General features: G+C 57.0%; 1 protein-coding gene across 11 annotated transcripts in view; it reads left to right on the top strand.

Moving 5' to 3' along the window:
* Window positions 1–21,423, top strand: part of ZMIZ1 (zinc finger MIZ-type containing 1) — a 247,456-nt gene extending 226,033 nt beyond the window's left edge. For 8 of the 11 annotated variants that reach the window (XM_004049640.5, XM_063709969.1, XM_019034968.4 and 5 more), the window contains 13 exons: window positions 1,350–1,532; window positions 2,498–2,575; window positions 3,291–3,465; window positions 3,936–4,077; window positions 5,620–5,830; window positions 6,995–7,100; window positions 9,038–9,198; window positions 10,184–10,251; window positions 10,553–10,621; window positions 11,120–11,364; window positions 12,454–12,620; window positions 15,973–16,233; window positions 17,692–21,423. In XM_004049640.5, coding sequence (XP_004049688.1) covers window positions 1,350–1,532; window positions 2,498–2,575; window positions 3,291–3,465; window positions 3,936–4,077; window positions 5,620–5,830; window positions 6,995–7,100; window positions 9,038–9,198; window positions 10,184–10,251; window positions 10,553–10,621; window positions 11,120–11,364; window positions 12,454–12,620; window positions 15,973–16,233; window positions 17,692–17,799 — 1,974 coding nt within the window. In that variant the 3' untranslated portion in view covers window positions 17,800–21,423. The remainder of the gene's footprint in view (window positions 1–1,349; window positions 1,533–2,497; window positions 2,576–3,290; window positions 3,466–3,935; window positions 4,078–5,619; window positions 5,831–6,994; window positions 7,101–9,037; window positions 9,199–10,183; window positions 10,252–10,552; window positions 10,622–11,119; window positions 11,365–12,453; window positions 12,621–15,972; window positions 16,234–17,691) is intronic. The other 3 variants (XM_019034969.4, XM_055353364.2, XM_063709970.1) reach the window with 1 other exon arrangement.
* The last annotated feature ends 997 nt before the right edge of the window (window positions 21,424–22,420 follow it).

Below are 22,420 nucleotides of genomic sequence, written 5' to 3'. Positions count from 1 at the left end.
GGCCTTTTCTCAGCCACCCTGTGCTCAAAATCCCAGTGTCCCACTGGCTGTGCTGGGGGTGCATCTGTTAGCCCACGCCAAAGGAGGCAATCTCGGATGAGGCTTCAGCAGAATTCCTGGTCGTTGGTGTCACCCCTGCACCTGCACCTGTGCCATGCTTATGGCTCTTGCCTGCCTAAAGAGAGCACACCAAAGGCTCTCCATATTTTTACTAAATGAATCATCCTTTTCATAGAGTGCTGCTGCTACCCAGCTACAGCACTGGGTGGTCACAGCCTATGCGGCCTGATCCTGTCTGGGAAGACTGGCCTTCCTTCCCCTTGCCATGGCTTGCTCATACAATATTTGAGTTGTTGGAACCTTAGGACAGGGGTTGGGTCATCTGGTCCCACAGAGGACTCTCTTCTCTAGCTTGGTGGGCAGGTAGGCACCAGCTACGTCTTCTATACCTCCTGTGGTGGGTGCCTCACTGTCACCCAGAGCAGCCACCATGTTGCAACAACGTGAGTTGTAGATTCTTCCACACTGACACTCTCTGACATTTATCCCCAAGTCCATCATTCGTTTGTTGAGCAAGTATTAAGGGTATTTTCCCAGGCACTGGGGCACAGCCACCAACAGGACCTCTGGGCAAGAGAGACACTCAGATGGGGAAGAAGAAACCACTGACTCACAGGATGTCATGTGGCCGTGAGGGTCACCTGATTTTCCAGACAGGGAAGGTGGCTGGAGGGTGGTGCTCTCTCCCCTTCTCTAAATTGTCTCTCCCGGGAGAAGTTGTCTTGTTCCTTCACCAACCTGGCTCTCCCACCTCCTGCACAGGTGGCAGGTTGTCGATGGCCCAGAACTGAACACTAGGTGTGTGTTCTGCTCTGAGGGGAGTACGAGGACAATGCCACCCAAGTTCAGCCTTGGAATGCAGGGGCACAGGGGGCTCCTTTCTGGAATTGCATCCTGTTGACTGTGTTCCTCTGTCACACTGGGGTACACATTGGGGAGCACAGCCCTAACCCAGGCGCCAGGAGAGACACAAAGGTCGGGGGAGTTAGAATCAGGCCCCTCATAATGGTGTGAGCAAGAGGCTCTGAAAGTGTCCCTGGAGTTCAGGGGGCACATGTGCTCCAGGAAGAATGGCCTCAAGGGGAGGTGGCCTATGATCTGGACAGGCAGAACAAAATGCCCCTGGATGTCAGGACGAGAAGGGGCCCAAAGCATTATCTGGTTTTGTGGGTGGGAAACAGCAGGAGCAAATGAGGAGAGGCGGGCCCCATCCCGTTGTTCAGGTGACCTGGCTATGTGACGTTGGCAACATTGAACGTGTTTCCCCTCTCCTTTCTCTCCCACCACAGCCCAACTATGGAAACCAGCAATATGGACCAAACAGCCAGTTCCCCACCCAGCCAGGCCAGTACCCAGCCCCCAACCCCCCGAGGCCACTCACCTCCCCCAACTACCCAGGACAGAGGATGCCCAGCCAGCCGAGCTCCGGGCAGTACCCGCCCCCCACGGTCAACATGGGGCAGTATTACAAGGTGAGTCCCAGCCTCGCCACCACCCACGGGGCCCCTTCCCTCCTAACCACCTCACTCCCCTAACTCCACCGGGATCACTCTGACCCTGCGTGTGTTTGCCCCAAGGACAGCGAGGGGTGGGTGATTTCTGAACGTCCCCATGTGTTCAGGGCGAAGTTCGGTGGCCAGAATGTCAGAGTGGCTTTTCTCAGTTCCTATTCTCATTGGTCTCGGATGATGGTTTTTTTTTCTCCTTTTCTTATTCACGGCACTCACAAAATAATAAAGGAAATATATTTTATTAAAAAAAACACACATCCCCTGTATATATTAACATTTCATTCTAAACTTTGTCTCTGTATGTGCAGGTGGGCACTAACATGTTATAAAATTGTTATTACAGCTGTAACTTTGAATCTGTACCTTTTACTTAACATGACATAATAAGGATGATACTTACTGCTACTAGAGCCCCTGGGGTTTTTACTTTTAATGGCTGCCTAATATTCTGCTGCGATCACCGTATCATATTTTATTATTCCTTCTGTTAGGTATTTGGGTTGCTTCTGATTTTTCACTTTAGAAATAACACTATGATGAGTATCTTCAGGCATATAGCCTTTCCTTTCCTGAGGATTATTTTCTTGGGAGTAAAGAAGACACTTTACTATTTTACATTTATTTGCCAAAAATCATGCTAATTTATTATGGCCATCCACCAAACAGGTTTATCGTTTTTGCTCCAACTTCAGCATACTAGGTGTTGCTATTTTTGTAACTTCTGCTAAATTAATAGCTAGGGACAGAGAGAGGCAAAATGCCGTCCCTGAGGTGTAGCTGTCCCGCCCTGCTCACTCAATAACCCAGCAGTGGAGGGGCCCCTGTAGCATCCCCGTGCTCCTGGCAGATTTTACTGTCCAGAGGGAGAGCGGGCTTCTGATGGCTTTTCTGCCCCCCACTCAGTGTTGTTTATCTTGTTTTAATAGCCAGAACAGTTTAATGGACAAAATAACACGTTCTCGGGAAGCAGCTACAGTAACTACAGCCAAGGGAATGTCAACAGGGTATGTTCCAATTTAATTTACAAATTCCAAGCCACAGGGAGTTGTTGCCCCTAAAGGTTCTCACTGTTCCTGCTCCAGCCTCTCTGGACATTCAAAGGGGCCCATGGGTGGGGGTGCACTCCCTGGTCCCCTGTCCTGGGGACAGAGATGCTCAGGACTGAGAATCCACGGCTCCAGGTGGGGTGAGCCCCAGGGTAAAGTGTCAGCCTGGCTAGTCTTGAAAACAAGGAGAGGGAGAGGGGCTCCTGGGGAACCTGGGCCCCAGATTCTGCAGGCCCCGACTCCACCTGGGGACCCTGATGGGGTAGGCATAGAGGGTATGGCCTTGAGTCCTGATGTGGGAAGCCCACCTGCTCGGGTGACAGGAGGCCTGGGCTTCATTCCCGCTGTCCTGTCCTCCAAGGGTTGTGCTGAGCAAGTCCCCAACCCTGAGCCTCTGTGTCCCCGTTTATCACAGGGATGGGTAAGGGTCTCCACAGGCACCTGACACAGGAGCTCAGTGGTGAGACCCAGATGAAGGGTGGGGAGGCCCTTCCCAGGGCTGTCTTCTGAGCAGGACAGAGATCTGCGAGAGAGATGGGTTTCCCTGGAGGAGGCTCTCCTCCCGAGGGGCATGGCCCCAGGCCCCTGGGATGAGTGCAGTGTACGTCCATAGCCATGGCCCCTTCTGTCTCCGTAATCCCTTAACCTGTGTGTGTCTTCTCTTTCCCTCCAGCCTCCCAGGCCGGTTCCTGTGGCAAATTACCCCCACTCGCCTGTTCCAGGGAACCCCACACCCCCCATGACCCCTGGGAGCAGCATCCCTCCATACCTGTCCCCCAGCCAAGACGTCAAACCACCCTTCCCGCCTGACATCAAGCCAAATATGAGCGCTCTGCCACCACCCCCAGGTGAGGGCCCTCCCTCCCTCTGTTGGCAGCTCCACTTGGGCCCCCCAGTGGGCCAGGAGCAGGGGGCTTCGCAGTCAGGCTGCCTGGGGAGTGGGCATCAGAAGGGGTGGAGAGTTGAGAGCAGGTGAGATACCCAGGGGCACACTCAAGGCGGGGTAGGCAGCTCACAGACAGCCTTTCTTACTGCTGCCTGGGCGCCTGGAGGCTGGGAGGAAAATCTATACGCAGCAGTGGAAGGATGCAAGGAGGCGGGTGGAAGAAGAGGGGATGAGTAGCTGGGGTGGGGCCGTGTAGAATCGAAGAAGCCATGACTCACTGGTGTGCCCTTGGACTGGCTATGTCTCTGGCCCTGTTTACACACCCCTGCCTTCCTCTGAGCATGCAGCCCAGGGTGAGCAAGTCCCACCTACAGCCCCAGAACCCATGGCAGCTGAGGCTTTTGGCTCACCCACCTCCTCTCCTCGCCCCAGCCAACCACAATGACGAGCTGCGGCTCACATTCCCCGTGCGGGATGGCGTGGTGCTGGAGCCCTTCCGCCTGGAGCACAACCTGGCTGTCAGCAACCATGTGTTCCACCTGCGGCCCACGGTCCACCAGACGCTGATGTGGAGGTGCGTGTCAGGGCAGGGGCGCCAGCCCAGGCGGGATGAAGGAGGTCCCCTGGGATGGCTTCCTTGGGCCCGAGTGGGGCCCTGGGCAGGTGGTAGCAGCATCTTCTGACGCCTTCACGTGTTCAGCATCATTGAGTGGGCCCTGTCCTGCGGTTGTCATGGGAAGTCTGCAGGTGCACAGGTAGATGAGCAGTCAAGGTGTCATGGCCCAAGGGCAGGGAGCAGCTGTCACTCACCCCAGAGAAAAAGGTGGCTGGCTCAGACCTAGGCTGGGAAGCTGTGTATCCCATCTGAGACCGTGAGCTGACAAGAGGGAACGCAGTCAAGAATTCGAGTGTGACTCATGTGGCCAGAGCCAGGAATGCAGAGATGAGGCTGGTGCAAGGGCCAGGCCTGGGTCAGGCAGGCCCCATCTATTGCAAGGGGCTGACCATTGGGCAGGGCTGCTGCTCAGACACTTAGGCACATGCTGGAACACAAGGTCCGGAGGTTCCCTGCTGAGCCAGGCCCATGCTCAGCACCTTCCACATGTGACCTACTTTGATCTTGGAAATGGGCAACACTTTCCCTTTTGACAGAGGAGGAAGCTGAGGCTAGAGAAGTGAATTGGCTTGTGTGAGTTCTCACAGCTAGCCAGGGGCGGAGCTGAGACTTGGGCCCAGGTCTCCAGGATGCCAGAACCAACCCTGGGGGTGTCCACCCTTCAGTCCTTCATCCTCAGTCAAGACTCACACTGTCTCACTGTGCTTGTGACTCAGACCCCCTTGACTGCCCAGTGAGCATCTCCAGTGCAAGAGCTGGGTCTGTGCCTGGCACGTGCACGCACACCCCTGCTGTTTTCTTGACCATGCTGAGCAGGCTGGGTGAGGTGGCCACAGATAGCTGGTGTGGGCGTTCAGAACACAGGAGCTGCAACACTCAGGCAGGAGGACAGAGGTCCCTGGCACGGGACAAACCACTGTGCTGCCTGCCTGCACCCTGCTCACCCACGCTCCTTAGCTGGGAGTGTCCTGGCCTGGGAGGCCTCCTCTTCCTGGCTTGCTTGTCACACATATGTGGTCACTGCTGGTTCCCGACACTCCTCAGTGCTGCGTCCTTGGGGGGCCTCCTTGGGGAGTGCTCAGAACCAGAAATGGCCGTGGCCTGGGAGGACAGCTCCCAGCAGGTCTAGAGATGGGCTTGGCTGGCCTCACAGCAGGTCTTGTCAAATGAGTGCCTGTTCATTTGCCCCTCTGTCTCTGTCCTGGGGATCCAGGAGTTGACCCCTACAGGGAGGACATTCCAGGGAGATGGGAGCTAGAGCTGTGGGGTGTGATGGGAATGATTGGTGTGTGGGGGTCTTGGGGGCAGTTTGGGTGTAGAGGGAGTATCCAGAATGGGAGAGGAGAACTCAGGCTGGGGGAATCATTGGGGTCAGGGATGGGGTCCTGAGGATCTCGGAGGTTGTGGTGTGTTTAGAGGTGTGTGACCTGGCTCGGGGTCACGGAGGCCATGGACAGCCCCCTGGCAGAGCTGCCCTGAGCACCCCCGTTCCCCACCTAGGTCTGACCTGGAGCTGCAGTTCAAGTGCTACCACCACGAGGACCGGCAGATGAACACCAACTGGCCCGCCTCGGTGCAGGTCAGCGTGAACGCCACGCCCCTCACCATTGAGCGCGGCGACAACAAGACCTCCCACAAGCCCCTGCACCTGAAGCACGTGTGCCAGCCGGGCCGCAACACCATCCAGATCACCGTCACGGCCTGCTGCTGTGTGAGTGTGGTGGGCCAGGGGCAGCGGTGGCACGGGCAGGCCCTGTTTCACGGCATGGGAGTGTGGAATACCCTGCCCCGCTCTGGTCCTCAGCCTTGTCCCTGCATCACCACCCCCGTGCCCACAGCCACCAAAGATACAGCGTCCCCTTACCTGTGCCCAGGGCCTGTGCAATAACCTTCAAACCGTTGGGCCTTCAAAGCCACTGTGCCCTGGCTTCAGACGTGGCCTCTTCCCCTGGATACTCAGCCTCCGTCTGTTCTCCACACATGCTTCCGATTCACCCCTCCTGGCCCCTCCTCCCTACCCTTCATTCATTGGTGCAGTTCTGTGTTCCTCAAAGCCATGTCCTGCTTGCCTCATTCACCAGCAGTTGTCATTGTCAGCACCTTTTCCCCCAGACCCAACTCCCCCAAACCTGGAGTGAACGTGTTCTCTTCTTTCCCAACCCTCTTGTCTTAGAGTCACGTATGGGGGTCCTTCCAACCCGTGACTTGTTACCTAGGACCAGCTCTCAGCCACCCTCATGTCCCCTGAAGATCAGGGCCCAATACACAGGGCTTGCTCAGGCCCCAGTGGAAGTAAATTGCCTGCCTCACTCCACTGGCCTGTCTGTGGAGGCATGGAGAAGGAAACACTCTGATCCACCCTTGTGAGATTAGGGGCACGGAGGCTACACAGAGATAGGGGTCACAGACCTGGGCAGCACATCCCATTCTGGCTGGGGAATGTGATGTGCTGTGTGAGGCTGCACAACTGTCAGAGTGAGGCGGCTGATGGGTGGATGTTTGGGACGTGCAGTTCTGGAAGGCTTCCTGGAGGAGTGAAGTGAGGGATGAGCACCCTGGCAGGAAGGGCTAAGGACACATGATGTGGAGGCAGTGGTAGGGGAGGTTAGGAAGCAAAGTGGGACCCAGGCCTAAAGCCTTGTGTCCTATAACCTTATCCAGGGAGTATTTCAGTGTCAAAGTCCACCTTGTCGATCTGCAGCAGAGGCAGCCTTTCCAGAGTAGTGCTCAGGCTCACAAGTCCCAGGACACACCCTGGGGGAGCCTCCTGGGCCGGCTGCGGGATCTTGGGAGCAGTCTAGGGCTGCTGAGGCTGCAGGCAGGGCGGGGTGTGGGGACAGTGCACGGGAACTGAGTGTCTGCTCTCTCCCCGCAGTCCCACCTCTTCGTGCTGCAGCTGGTACACCGGCCCTCCGTCCGCTCTGTGCTGCAAGGACTCCTCAAGAAGCGCCTCCTGCCCGCAGAGCACTGTATCACGAAAAGTGAGTCAGGGTGGGGACGGGGGTGAGGGCCAGACTCCATCCCCGCCTGAGTCTGGGACTGAGAAGCAGTCACCATTCACCTGGAACTGACCTTTGCCTCCGTGCATGTCACCACCTGGCCTGGAGTGTCCCTGAGCACGCCCTATCCTGAGGCTCATGCCCTCCTCCTGGGGCTGTTGTCATGGTCAGAGAAGCTAGGTCCCATAAGAGCTGGTGGGAGTTCTGGGACCTGCCGTGTGTGGAAGAGCTGGCAGTCCAGCTTGGGAGCCAGAACAGGCATACCTGCAATAGCAGCACAGGACGTGAGGCAGATTAAAACAAAATGTCAGGAAGCAGGCTTCCTGGAGGAGGTGATGACCTGGGCCAGGCCTTTAAAAGATGGGAGGATTTAGAGAAGAGGGGATCTTCATCAGGCAGAAGGCATGGAGGGTGGATTCCAGATTGGCCTCCCTACTTCAACAGCTCATGCTTTTTTTTTTTTTGAGAGAGAGAGAGAGAGAATGTCGCTCTGTTACCCAGGCTGGAGTGCAGTGGCATGATCTCGGCTCACTGCAAGCTCCGCCTCCCAGGTTCATGCCATTCTCCTGCCTCAGCCTCCCAAGGAGTTGGGACTGTAGGTGCATGCCACCACGCCCAGCTAAGTTTTTTTTGTTTTTTTTTTTTGAGACGGAGTCTTGCTCTGTCGTCCAGGCTGGAGTGCAGTGGCGCTATCTCCGTTCACTGCAAGCTCCGCCTCCTAGGTTCACGCCATTCTCCTGCCTCAGCCTCCCGAGTAGCTGGGACTACAGGCGCCCGCCACTGCACCTGGCTAATTTTTTGTGTTTTAGTAGAGACGGGGTTTCACCGTGTTAGCCAGGATGGTCTCAATCTGATGTCGTGATCCGCCCACCTCGGACTCCCAAAGTGCTGGGATTACAGGCGCGAGCCACCGCACCCAGCCACTCCCAGCTAATTTTTTTGTATTTTAGTAGAAACAGGGTTTCACCCTGTTAGCCAGGATGGTCTCTATCTCCTGACCTCACAATCTGCCCACCTCGGCCTCCCAAAGTGCTGGAATTACAGGCGTGAGCCACCACACCTGGCCAGCTTATGCTTAAACTCAGGAGAGGACTGGGCACAGTGGCTCATGCCTGTAATTCTAGCACTTTGGGAGGCCGAGGCGGGAGTCCAGGAATTCAAGACTAGCCTGGCCACATAGTGAGAGCCTGTCTCTACAGAAAAATGAAAAATTAGCCAGGTGTGGTGGCTTGTGCCTGTGGTCCCAGCTGCTCAGAAGGCTGAGGTGGGAGAATTTGTTTGAGCTGGGGAGGTCGAGGCTGCAGTGAGCCATGATCAAGCCACCACACTCCAGCCTGGGCAACACAGCCAGACACTGCCACAAAAAAAAAAAAAAAAAAAATTGGGATGGAGGGACTTGGCTTGGAGTCCCCTTTGAAGGAGACTCCGGGTGTGGACTCAGGGGCCGTGTGCAAGAGGTACAGGGCCACTCTTCACATTGCTGCCCTGAGTCCTGGGATTCCAGCAGGCAGCTGTCCGTTTCCATTTCCACATGTGCAGAGTGAAGTGCAGGAGTGCCTGAGGGGGCTTTTCACTGACCCAGTAAATCAGAGAAGTGCCATAATGACTTTCCATGAGCTTTGCAGACATGCCCCTTCCTCGCGAAGGCAGGGCCTGCTCTGCAGAGACAGGGGAACTGCCACAGCCACCTCGTCTGGCACACACACACCACACGTGTCCCACATGGAGACAGCAGCCCAGGCACCCGGCCCTATGACTGCCACACAGTGCCACACACTGCCCTCTCAGCGTTTGGTGTGGGCTGGGAGGAGAACCAGGACATGCCCCAGCTGCACGAGGAAGTGGGGAGCACGTGCAGACCCCCTACCTCTGCAGGACTGTCTTGCCATCCTCACCTGTCTGTGCCTCCTGCCCCGCAGTCAAGCGGAATTTCAGCAGCGTGGCTGCCTCCTCGGGCAACACGACCCTCAACGGGGAGGATGGGGTGGAGCAGACGGCCATCAAGGTGTCTCTGAAGTGCCCCATCACATTCCGGCGCATCCAGCTGCCTGCTCGAGGACACGATTGCAAGCATGTGCAGGTGAGCGGCCCCAGAAAGCACAGCTCTGGCAGGCCACCTAGACTCTGGCTGGGATGGTGAGGGATAGGCAGAGGGGCAACAGGGCCTGTCCTAACACTGTCCTGAAGGACGTCATGGAGATCAGCAGCTGGCGTCACTCATTAATTTCAGCCATCATTTATCTTTGAGCATCTTTTCTGTGTGCTTAAGGCCAAAGGGGCTACAGAAATGGGTTCGGACAGCCCCTGCCCTGGCAGATGGCAGATGCCAGCTGGAAGTCCCACACACATGTCAGGGCTGATTGGGGGCCCAAGAGCAGGGACACCACTGTCCAGTTCATGCCTCCGTCCAGGGCCTTGCATCAAGCCAGTGTTCAGGAAGTAGCCCTGGTGTGAGCGACAGCCCCAGTCTGAGCAGGCAGTGACAGAGCAATGAGTAAACATGGGCAGCCCGGCCTGGAAGAAGGAGCCGTCTTCTGGAACCTGGGTGTGGTGGGCATGCAGAAGGGGCCCAGGGCTGTCACCTGCAGCTGGTCCTGAGGGTGCAGTGGGACAGGAGCTTCCCCTCCTCCCTCCCAAAGAATGCTGTGGGCAAGAGGATGGTCTGGTCACTTTATCTGTCTGATACAGATGGATGAACTTGATCAGACTTGTCTTCGGTGCCTGGGCTGGGCTGAAGGGGCTACCCCTGGCCTCGTTGAAAGGGGCTATTACAGGGCAAAAAACAGTGAGTCAGCTGGGGTGGGAACCAGGAAGGCTTCTCAGAGGATGTAGGCACAGGGTCATTTGGGGCATGGGAGGTGGTGTGAGGGATGCTGGGGTGGAGGCATAAGGACTCTGCGTGGCAGAAAGGTAGCATTGCTTTCACTCCACCCAGCCCCAGCCCGGGGTTTCTCCCACAGCCTATCTTTCTCTCTGGTGGGGAAGTTATTCCAAGGGTCCCTGAGGCACATCTAGGCAGTTTCTGACAGTCCTGATCTCACCTGTGTCTGTCTGTCTGTCTGCAGTGCTTTGATCTGGAGTCATACCTGCAGCTGAATTGCGAGAGAGGGACCTGGAGGTGTCCTGTGTGCAAGTGAGTGATGCCCACCCCAGTGGGGGCTTCCCCCATCCCCCAACCACAGAGGGGAGGGGCCAGCTACCTCCCACCTCCACCTGCCCTAAATGCAAACCAGAACCCAAACATGGCAGAGGGGCTCAGGTTATGGGGGCTCCAGGTGGTCCCTTGGTATCACGCGGTCAGAGTCCCCCTCTCTTGTGCCTCCAGTAGTAACCAGCAGCAGGGGTGGGACCCCACTGACACTGAGGTGAATGGGCTGTGCCCCTACCTCCTTGGGTCCTGGAGCAGAGGCCAAGCTCCCCATCTCCTTTTCCAGTAAAACCGCTCTGCTGGAGGGCCTGGAGGTGGATCAGTACATGTGGGGAATCCTGAATGCCATCCAACAGTAAGTGGGGCCCCAGCGAGGGGCAGGGGGTGGGAGGGGATGAGGCCTGGATTAGAGCAAGGTGAGCAGGTGGATAGCCCTGACACAGCCCTCCCCTCCCAGGCCAGCAGACCATGACCCACATCCCCCACCTCTCTGTCCCTTACCCTCGGGGGCCTCTGGATCTGGGGACAAATGAACTTCCCAGAAAGCATGAAAGCCAGCCACAGCAGGAGGCTGACAGTGCCCCGCCCTGACCCTCCACCTGCTGCTCCCCACGAGGGAGCCCTTGAGGCCAGCTGCCCTGTGCCCAGCCACTTGCTTTTCTAGCCTCAGTCTCCCCATATGTCAAAGATATATAGAGAAATCCCTGCCAAGCTTCCGCCTCGTCCACAGTGCGGTGAGAGTGGGAGCAGGGGCCTCAACAAGGTCACCTTGGTGTCTGTCGGAGCTGGAGGTGCTTTTATGCCCAAAGCCAGGCACCCCGGAGCCTCAGCTCTGCCACCCTTCCTCCCTCAGCTCCGAGTTTGAAGAGGTCACCATCGATCCCACGTGCAGCTGGCGGCCGGTGCCCATCAAGTCGGACTTACACATCAAGGACGACCCTGACGGCATCCCCTCCAAGCGGTTCAAGACCATGAGTCCCAGCCAGATGATCATGCCCAATGTCATGGAGATGATCGCAGCCCTGGGCCCCGGCCCGTCCCCCTATCCCCTCCCGCCTCCCCCAGGGGGCACCAACTCCAACGACTACAGCAGCCAAGGTGGGTGATGCCAGGCAGGGAGGAAGGGAGAAGGAGGGCAGCCCCAAGTCCCTGCAGAGGCACAGAATTTCTGTGCTGATGGTGGCAGGGGTCCGGGGTGTGGTTGAAGAGAGAGAAGTAACACATCCCCCAAAAAACAATTCCCAGTTTGCTAGACTTGAGGGTACATGGGCCTAGCCCAGGGGCTTCAGAGCCTGCCCTGGTGGGAGATACGACTGCTGCCTCTTCCCAGCCAATCTCCTCTGGGGCTGCTGGCAGCACACACCCACCCGAGTTCTTGGCCTTACCCCTTGCCCTCCTGTATTTTTTCTGTGATATCTACATTTCCCCTGCAACTTTCCTGCCCTCCTAGGGACAGAGTCCAGGTTCCTAGATCCTCAGCCTTTGGCCACCAAGGTCACCCACTGGCCCTTACGCTCCCGGCTGCCCAGACCAAGTTTTACTCCTACTGCCACTGATTCCTGGAAAGTACCCCCCACTGGGTGGCAGCTCCCCCTGGGATCCCTGATCTTAGGTCCCCATGAGAGGCCCAGTGAGGTTAGGCCACCTAGCCGAACTCCCACAGTGTGCCAAGGGCCAAGCCTCCCAGTCTGCTGATCCTCTGACCCTTGTCATCGCCACATGGTGGAGGGCACAGTGACCAGGGAGGCGGAACAGCTGGCTTCTGCGGGTGTCATCCTGAGTCTGCTGCAGCTTTCTTTGTGGGCTTGGCAGAACATGCACCCACTCTGGGCCTGGGTCTTGCTGGGTATGAAAAGTGCCCACATTGGGGAGTAGCTCAGCAGGTCTGCTATAGGCTCAGGCCGTGTACCCCACTCCCCACAGGAGCCTGGCCTGCCCCCTTTGTCCCACTCTGCCCCCTCCTCCATAGCAGTAGGGGCAGCACATCCCCTAGGATACCACAGACCATGGGACAGGGCTGAGTGGCTGCTCTGTCCTACAGCCCAAAAGCCTCAGGCTGCTGTGACCTACTACAGCCTCGCAAGAGGGAAAGGACTTGGCTTGTATTTTTACACACTCTCTGTTCCCTGGGGGTGGCCACTATCCCTCTGGGTGACCCCCTCCCCTCCCCATCTCATCCCTTCCTAGGCAACAACTACCAAGGCCATGGCAACTTTGACTTCCCCCACGGGAACCCTGGAGGGACATCCATGAATGACTTCATGCACGGGCCCCCCCAGCTCTCCCACCCCCCGGACATGCCCAACAACATGGCCGCCCTCGAGAAACCCCTCAGCCACCCCATGCAGGAAACTGTGAGTACCTCCTCCTCACCCCATTCCATTCCCCAGCCTTTGGGGTTGATGCCTTGGGATCTGGATACCCTGTTCCCTCCCAGGCAAGGCAGAGGATGAAGAATTGGGTGTGTCGGCTCAGAATGGCATAGGAGGGGTCTAACTGAGGCTAGGTGGTGCCCTGTCAGTGTCCTTAGACTTGGCTGTTTTACCTAGGATTTCGGATTCTCTGGAGATGGGGGAAGCTTCAGGCTCTTCCCCAAACCCTCACCACCCCATGCACACACACACACGTGCATGCACTCGCCACTACCCAGCACACGCCATCAGCCCTCTCCCTCTCCCACTTGCACAATCTTACACTCACCTAACACAGTTCCGGCCACCTCGACTTTTGTCCCAAACCCAGGCACTTATTCTCCAAGGATCTGAATTCAGGGTATTACCACCTCCAGCAAAAGAAATGCTAGGAAGTCTGATTATCTGAAGAGCATTCACTTCTCATTCTGTTTCACACTTATCGACATATGCCCTGTGTGGCTGAGGACATCCCTGGTGGGGTAAGGTGTCCTGTGTTGTCCACAGGCCCTCCCTTCCTGTGGCCCTAGTGGCAGTGGCAGGAGGCCCTCCTGTCCCCTGGAGTCCTCATCCAGTGAGTGCCACGTGGTTCCACACATTTTAACAAGCGTTTTTTGAGCTGTGCTCTGCACAGGCCATGTGATAGGTGTAAGCAAGACAGACAGGCCTTGGGCTAATGGAGTAAAACTCCTGGCAGTGCATGGGTGCAGGAAGAACAGTTGGAGTTTGGAGAAACTGAAGCCTCCGGAGGCTGAAGTGGTGTGTCTGAGGTCTCAGTCATTCTGGGCTCTCATCTCGGGGAGGAGGGGCCATCACTGAGCACGTGGCTGGGGGTCCTGGGCCACACCAGCCAGGGAGAGGGCCCGGGGTCCTGCCAGTGTCTGGCAGTGGGCTTGGGTGGCCTGCACAGGAAGGAGCCTCTGGATGATACTGCCTTCCACACACCTGACATGGAATTGCCTCAGGACTCTAGGTGAGGTAGCAGCAACTTTCCCTCAGGACCCCAGGAGTCCAAGTCGGAAATAGATGCTTTGTGGAGCTTTGGCCAAGTTTTTCAAAGTTACTCTCTGCCCCATGGGGCTTGTGATTTCTGGGGGCTTCTTTCCTGATGCCCCTTCCTGGGCCCTGAGGGCATCCCACACCCAGAAGACACCAAAATCACACCCCCCGACACACACACATCCTGCGCCCTCACAGTTCCTAACACTGGAATATGGAGTGCTAATGCCATCTATTTCCCCTTGACAATCAAGCTTTCTCCTGCCTTCTGTGAGCCCCGCTGCCTGCATTCTGTGTGGCTTGATCTGAGCCTGTGAGTTGACCTCAGAGCCCCTTAAGATGCTCCCTAGATGGTCCTGTCCTCCATTTCTGAGCTCTCACTAGAGGGCAAGCAGACCTGGAAGTGCGGATGTGCCAGGCCGGTGGGGCAGGGCAGTCACAGGTAAACTTCTACCACACTTGCCCAGGTGGAGGCAGCCACACCCCCAGCTGAGCCCAAGGCTGGGAGGCACTGCCATGCCCGCAGAGACTGGCCAGAGCGCTCCATCCAGATGCTGCTGCCCCCACAGACTGCCCATACTTGGTGGCAGGTTGACAGGTGTGTCAGCAGTGCTCCAACAGCACCTGCCCCTCCATGCCGGAGACATTCCAGCCAGATATGAAGCTGAGGGGCACAGCTGCCTCTGAAGATCCAGGGACTGTCTGTCTTGAGCTGGGCTGCACAGCTGGAGTGTGGAGCCCCTCCCTGCTCTCCCAGGGTGGGCACTGAGGGCATCTACAGGAGTGGGAGCCCTAAGCTGACCTCTCACTGACCATGGGTAGTGGCCCATTCCTCCAGCCTCTTGTATGTGTCTCATAAACGGGTCTCCCAAAGTCTCTAGCACCACGGTTGCGAGGTCATCTCATTCTTGGGGCTTGGACTGGAAGGGCACTGTGCTCCCTAAGGCCACATGGGGTTGGGGCCCTACACCCTGAGAAGGGGCCACCTGGACCGTGGGCAGATACCGACCCATAGCAAGGCCTGGGAAGCAGTTTTAGGAGAAATAGGAAGAGGAAGGAAGTTGGGGATGGGCAAAGACCGAGGATGGTGTGGCTGCAAATTCTAAATGCACACAGGAAGAACATGTCAGTGTGTTCTGTGTGGCTGCCTCAGGATGGGGCAGGGTGAGGGGATGAAAAGACCAAGGAAGCATGTGCCAGGCTGCTGTTCCAGTGGAGCACCTGGAGCATCCGTGAGCCCCTCTCACTGGCAGAGCGAAAGTGGGGCTGGGGGCTGTCAGGGATGCTTGCAGTGGGATCAGGGCTTGGTCTGCGAGGATTCCCCGGCCTTTCACTTTGAAGGAGGATCTGCTTGGGACAGCAAACAGGCTAGCAGAGGAATGTTCACATCTCACCCACCCACCCACAGACAGCCCAGTTTTCAGTGCACGTGCCCACAGGAGGGTGCGAGTCCTCTAGTTATCTGTTAGAGAGGCACTGCCAGCCTCACCCTCAGCAAGACACCCACCATTGGTGAACCGTCACTCAGTCTCCTTGTCCTTGGAGTCCCGGAGGTGCCTGCCTCCCTCACAACCCTGTGTTTTTGAGGGCTGGTGCCAACCAAGTGGGATGTCTAGGAAAAGGGTCTGGCAGGGTGTGAAGATGCCCCTGGCTGGCCAGGTGCCCACCCAGCCCTGCTCCTCTGACAGCCAAATTCCACCCGCGCTGCAGGGCTTGTGCCAAGGCCCCAGCTGCTCCACACTTCGGGCTGGCAGAAGGCGCCTTCGTGCCCAGCATCACCCCTGCCCAGGGCCCACTTGGGAGGTGCAGACCCAGTCCTGAGCCGCACGCCCGCCCAATGCTGTCTGTCTGTGTCTGCTCTCTGCCGCCCAGCTTGGGATCTGCACCACGCTGCGGCAGCCGCCCTCCTGCCTCCCGCTCCCCGGAACATGCCCATTCTGCTTCTCCATCCTGCCCTCGCTGTTGTTCGTTGTCTGGGCGGGGAGGTGGAGGGGCCTGGGGGAGCCCAGGCCCAGCTCCCCGTGTCTGTGCTTGTGTCGAAGCCCTCCCCACCTCCTGGGGCTCCACGTGGCCCGAGAGGTCCCCGCCATCCCCCTGCAGCCTCCCTGATGGGCGGTTTTGGGGGAGAAATTTTTCTTTGTTTCTCTGCCCAGAAACAACGTTCAGCCTCGTACCGGGTGGCCACGTTTCGGGGGTTGTGACTTCCCTGGTTGTGTTGGGTTTCATTTTCTCCAGGCATCATCGCCGTGCCTCCTCACCTCACCTCTCTTCTCTCCCGCTCTCTCCTCCTCCACAGATGCCACACGCTGGCAGCTCTGACCAGCCCCACCCCTCCATACAACAAGGTTTGCACGTACCACACCCCAGCAGCCAGTCAGGGCCTCCATTACATCACAGTGGGGCTCCTCCTCCTCCTCCTTCCCAGCCTCCCCGGCAGCCGCCACAGGCCGCTCCCAGCAGCCATCCACACAGCGACCTGACCTTTAACCCCTCCTCAGCCTTAGAGGGTCAGGCCGGAGCGCAGGGAGCGTCCGACATGCCGGAGCCTTCGCTGGATGTAAGTTGGGGTCGCCACTCGCCTTGGCCTGGGGCTAGGCCTGGCGCCGGGACCTGCCCGAGAGAAGGGGTGGGTGTGAGGGCTCGAGGCCCCGAGGGGAGGAGGTGGGTGGGCGGTGGGAGGGCTTCACCCAGACCTGGCTCCAGACCAGGAAGCCCCACGATGGGGAAGTGTCACCACTGAGGGTCCCCAGCCTGCTGGCTCCTGTCCCCCCCAGTCCCTTTGGCCATAGCCCTGAACCCCAGCCCTGACCCACCTTCTGACCCAAGCCCTGCGGGGTCCCTTGCGCAGCACAGGAGGGTCCCTGCCCTCCCCCGATGGTGAGCTTGCGGTTTCTGTGTCTGCCTCTCTGGCCCGGGCAGGGAGGGCTGGAGGGAGAGGCCGTCTGTCTGCCTCGCTGGTGTGTGTCTGTCTCCAGTTTTCTTGTCCGCGTGTTGTCCATGCCCTGCTTCCGCTTGCTCCATCGCTCACTCCGAGAGGCCCCCATGTGGGTGACAGAAGGTGGGGGCAGAGGGGGCAGCCTTGGGTCACAGCCAGGGGCAGCAGGCCAGCACGGGCAGCAGAGGTGCCAGGGCTCCTACCCTGAGGTCTGGAAGATGGTGGGGGTCACCCTGGATGATGGGGCTGGGCTGTTGGATGGGGCTGGTGGGATGGGACTGAGCACCGGCCCCGCCCATGCCTACACAGAGCTGGTGCCAGACTCCGGGAGGAGGCTTGTCCTCGGCCCCTCCTGTTCTTCAGCCCCAGCCCTGCTCTGTCAGCCTCTGCCCCGCAGCATCAGAGGAGCTCTGTGCTAGCTAGGACTCACTCACTGTGCAGCCATCTCAGGTCCTTGCCCAGTGTTCCCCCTCAAACCAGGCCAGTGGGGCTGCTTTTAGATGCATGAGGCTCCCTATGTGACAGACTCCAAGGATATCTCAGTAGAGGGTAGAGACAGTCTGCAACCCCTCCGGGGCCACAGGGAAGGATGGCTGCCAGCCAGCCACAGGCTCACCAAGGAGTGGCAAGCCCTTGAGAAGAGGGATGTTGGGGGGGTGGGGGTGGTGCGGGAACCACTCACCTTCCCGCCTTCCCACCAGCCCACCTCCTTGTGCTTACACGTGAAGCATGTGATTTCAGCTGGGAGGCCCAAGTGACCTGCCATGGGGCCTTCCCAGGTTAGGGCTGAAGTCCATGCCTGAAAAGGGTCAGCCCTGCTCAGGCCTCAGCTGGTGGGCTGCGGGTCCCAATCCTGAGGCTTGAAATGAGCATGGGGGTGCCCCACACTCGGTGCAGTGGCCGGGGTGTGTGTGGGGATACCTGGCAGGCCCAGGCCCAAGGCTGTTCTCTTCCCCTTTTTTTGGCTAGGGTCCTGAGAGGCAGGTGGAGGGGGACGGGCCAGGGCGCCCCTGCATTCCTCACCCGGGGCCTGCCTCTCAGGCACACCTCATCTGAACTTCCTTACTCCTTCTTTTCCAGCTCCTTCCCGAACTCACAAATCCTGACGAGCTCCTGTCTTATCTGGACCCCCCCGACCTGCCGAGCAATAGTAACGATGACCTCCTGTCTCTATTTGAGAACAACTGAGGGCCACCCGGTCGGGGCCATCCCTCCACACTCTGCGTCCTACCCCACCTACCCAACACACTTTTCCACCTGGGAGCCTGTGCCCTCAGACCGCCCCGCACCAGAGCCACGGGCTGTGGGGCGGGGAGCCCTCCCCCGCTGCAGCCCTCTCAGAACAGAGGGGTAGGGAGGGTGCGCCAGGAAGGCTGTGTGGGTCTGGAGCCCACGTCCCACCTGCACACCCTTGGCTTGGGCCCATGCCCAGCGCAGGCCTGAAGACCACCCTCCCGAGAGGAACCAGCCCGGTAAGAGGGCGCCCGCCGATGCGGCTTCCCGGTCCCTCCGCGTGTGCCGATTCCAGATGACCTTCCAGTGTCCCCAAGGTTCTTCCATCTTCTAGACTGTAACCCTGCCTCCCTGCTTCCTGGTCCAGAGCCTCCCTCCAGTGACTGTGGAGCCTGAGAAGGCCCCCGGGCCCCAGCATGGGCCCCGAGCCTTGGAGGAGCACTGGCAGTTGGTGGCAGTGAGACCAGCCCACCCACCACCCACCACAGAAAAGCACAAACCTCTGGGAAAGACAACGTCTCTCGGGGGCCAGGGGTCATCGGTTTGACCCCTGACCTATAAGCCAAGATACCCCGTAAACACACTCTCAGAAAGCAGAGAAAAAGGACAAGATTCTGTGTTTGAGACGGGGTCTGCCATTCCTGCTTGGGGACTGGTGGGAAAGAGGGCCAGGACATCTTCTGAGCCAGGATGTCCCTGAGGCTCCACCTCCAAGCTCAGACAGGGCCCAGGCTTGGGGAACAGAGAGAGCAGGTGTACACCCAACCGAAGTGATTGTGCCCTTGGTTGGGGGGCACGGGCATATAACCTATCAGAATCAAACAGGAGCGGCAACTTCTAACTTTGCTCCAAGCCACTCTCTTTTTAAACAGCAACAATTTAAAGCTATGAAGTCACCTGGAGAAAAGGAACGTTGCTCTTGGACAGCAAGCAAACCATTTCTCTCCGTCTGTTCTGTTTTTCTGCTAGTCCCTCTCCTGCCACCTCTCCAAGACTTCCGTGGGACACCCACTTCCCTCTGTGTCCTAGTTCTCTTTGTCCAATCAGATGGCAAGGGCAGTGCGTGGAAAGGCCGGGGAGGTGCAGAAACCAGAGCCCAGGGCAATGGTGTCTGTCCAGCCCCTCCCTCTGTCCCTGTGCTCCAAGCTGCCCCCGGCTGCAGCCCAGGCCATGGCCATGTGCACCAGTATGTACCTGCAGGCATGGGGGGGAGGGGGGCGTGTTTCTGGGCCTGCCCCAGACACTGCCCTTGGCTGCCAGCCTACCCTGCCTGCACTCCTCCACCATCACAATCTCACCCCACACTCCTGCTCACTCACGCAAAAGCAGCCTCTGGCCTTCCCTCCACCGCTTTGCTCCATCTGGCTTACCACTCTCCAGGGCCTCCTGGGGAGCCTGTTCTGTGTTCACTTTGTTTCAGGCTGGTCTGTGCCCCGTGAGCCACATGGCCTAGGGTGGTGCCAGGTTGTCCCGTCACTGGGGTCCCATCTGTAAATTCTTTGCGCCCTTCCCGGCTGCTGCCTGGGGCCCTTTCCTGCTCTCCCGTCCGCTGTGGGTGGTCCCCAGCACTCCTCCGTGAGTTTTACCGGAAAGGTGGCCCCAGCTGTTGACTTCCAGTCACTGTCCCAGACGGCACAAGGTTTTCTGTAGGAAAGCTGCCATTGCCCCGGCCCCTTTTCTTCCTTTGTCCCGTTGTCAAGGTTTTTTCAAATAGCGTGTTGTTCAGTATGCAAATCAATTATTTTAAGAATCGCTTTTGTAAATATCTTTGTGAATATTTTAGTATCGTCTTTGATAATATTCAACATTTTCATGACCTGGTTATAGCCTTTGCTGGTGTTTTTAAAATACCTAGACTCAGTGACAAAGACCGAGTCTTCTTTTTTTTTAAACAAAAACAAAAAAAGCAACCAGGGCTATTTGTACAGTTGAAGGGGTGAACAGAATGGACGGCTGTGCTGGGAGTTGGAAGACCGGGCAGCCCGCTGCTTAGAGCCATCCCTCAGTCAGCTGGCAGGGACAAGCCAATGCCAGGTAGCATGTGGCCACCCTTGCCCAGTGTCTGTGGCCTGGCAAGTGGCCACGCCCTGTGTCAGACCATCTGGGAATTAAGCTCCAGACAGACTTACAGATGCCTTCCTTAGGAGTTCTTGCTTCTTGCGTTGACACTTTGCCCCAGAAAGGCCTGGGATTCATTCTGGTTCTTATCAGGGTGTGTCCACACTCTGCTCACAGGTGGATCCACGGCTTTCCAGTGCAGAGAGTCGAGATGCTCCCTGCAGCCCAGGCCCCGGGCACCTCCTGCAACCATCTCTGGGCTCAGCACCTGAGGCGGGTTTCCTGGGTCCCCTCTCCAGCAAGCCTCCACCAGCAAGCTCGGCCCAGAGCTTCCCTTCCGGCTGGCTCTGAACCGTGCGTGGTGCCTACAGCCTGCAGTCTGGAGACAAGCTCTTCCGGAGTGCTCTGGGAGCCAGGCCAGGGTGTGAGGGAGGTGCAGAGGCATCCGGGGCGGGAGCAAGCCCCAGGTTGTGACAGGTGCAGGTAGACAACACCCAAAAACAGAGATGGTCCTGAACTCTGGAGAGATCCTTCCCTGATCCTTTCGGACGACTACTTGGAGCCATAAGTAACCTCAGCAAAAACGAGGCCTCTGCAAGCCACTTTTCCATACCAAGCATCCACCCGGCCCACAGGCATGTTTCTGCCGCCACTCCGCAAGATGGACAGGGAGCCAGCAGGCAGGCGGGAAGGGCCAAGTACAGGCAATCACCCCCATCTTCTTGGTTTGAAGCTTTATCCATGTATCATGTTCCCTGTAGCCATTTTATTTTTTAAGAAACTGCTAATACTTTCTCCCTAATGGAAGCCCTGACCCCCCAGAGAGCTACAGGTCTGCTCCCGACGGGCCTCGGGCCTGACCCGTCCACACAGGGCCATGTCAACAGCAGCGACTCAAGGGACGTGTGTACATATGTAAATGAGAAATAGAGACGTGTCAACAGATGCATTCATTTCTCTTGGAATGTGTATTGTTTTTATTTTGCGAAACAAAACAAAACAAAAAAAAAAGCTTGGAACTCCATCACGTGGAAAAACTAGATCCTGTTGGTTATAGCATTTGTGAGTTCTCCACGTCTGTCTCTCTCGCTCATGTAATATACTCTGACCCTGAGTGGAAAGGGGTTTTTGTTCTGTTTTTATTTTACCTACATGTACTATTTAGCTTCAGTGTACTAGTCCTGCCACCTGTGTATTTTTAGGGTGCTATGGAAATAATGAAAAGAAACGGGGATTTCAGAAGAAAATTGTAACCAAATTCATACTTTGTATAATTTTTGATATCATGATCACAGGTGATTCACACGTACACACATAAACACACCCACCAGTGCAGCCTGAAGTAACTCCCACAGAAACCATCATCGTCTTTGTACATCGTATGTACAATGCAATCATTTCATACTTTAAACTGGTCAAAAAACTAATTGTGATTTCTAGTCTTGCAAAGCTGTATGTAGTTAGATGATGTGACAACCTCTAATATTTATCTAATAAATATGTATTCAGATGAAACCTGTATATTAGGTGTTCATGTGGTTATTTTGTATTTAAAGATCAAATTATTTGACTATTGCTAGACATTTCTATACTCTGTTGTAACACTGAGGTATCTCATTTGCCCATGTTAATTTTTTTCTAAATAAATTGACAAAAACGAAGGTTTGGCGAATTAGCTATTTTGTGGATGTTAAGGAGTGGTTTGGGTGTTTTTGCTTTTGTTTTAAACCACACCCCCCACCCTGTTACCCTCTGCACACACAAAAAAGAAAGGCAGGTGGTTTGGGTGTTGAATTGGAAGAACCCCTGTCCTTGGGGGTCCCTGGAACCAGTCCCTGGTGGGGCAAGTGCAGTGTGTGGCTGGATGGTTGGGGGAGTTGGGGTGGCTGAATAGGGCCAGGTGGCTGCAGGGTGCTAGGGGCCCCTGTGGCATGTGACTCAGAGTGTGCAACAGTGTCCCATCTTTGATGGTCCCTTGTAGATTATGCTGGGTTTAAGTAGCAGGAACCTATTCATATTAAGCCACAGAGGGTGCTGTTCAGAGCACACAGGAGTGTGGCTTCAATGGAGAGTGAGCATTCACTGCACCCATGCTCCCTGCTGGCATCTCAGCATCCCTGGCCTCCACCTCTCGGTACACCTGCCCCTCCCCTCCTAGGGAAGCTTGGGTTTTCCCTCCTCCGTGAGCATGCTTTACATGGGGTACTGTCTCACGATGGCCCCTGCCCAGGCCATGGTTCTAACCATCCTTCCAGCCTCGGCACCAACACAAACTGACAGCACTTGATGTGTCTCCGATTGAAGTTTTAGGAACATGCATCTGACACAGCCCCGCGGCCAGTCCCTGCCCTCCCTCCACGCAGCCTGACCTTAGGGGGAAAGCAAACATGGCTGTCATGGCCTTTCCTCCACAGGGACTGTCCACAGAGGGAAGAAGGGCCGGGCCGGCACCCCAGAGATCTCCACTCAGATGTATCCGGGTGTCAGGAGAGTGAGGGGCGTGTGTGTGCAGGAGCCA

Source organism: Gorilla gorilla, chromosome 8 (genome assembly GCF_029281585.2).
Source record: "Gorilla gorilla gorilla isolate KB3781 chromosome 8, NHGRI_mGorGor1-v2.1_pri, whole genome shotgun sequence".
Taxonomy (NCBI): Eukaryota; Metazoa; Chordata; class Mammalia; order Primates; family Hominidae; genus Gorilla; species Gorilla gorilla.
Note: the sequence above shows the minus strand (reverse complement) of the source record. Positions and strands in the feature narration are given on the sequence as shown.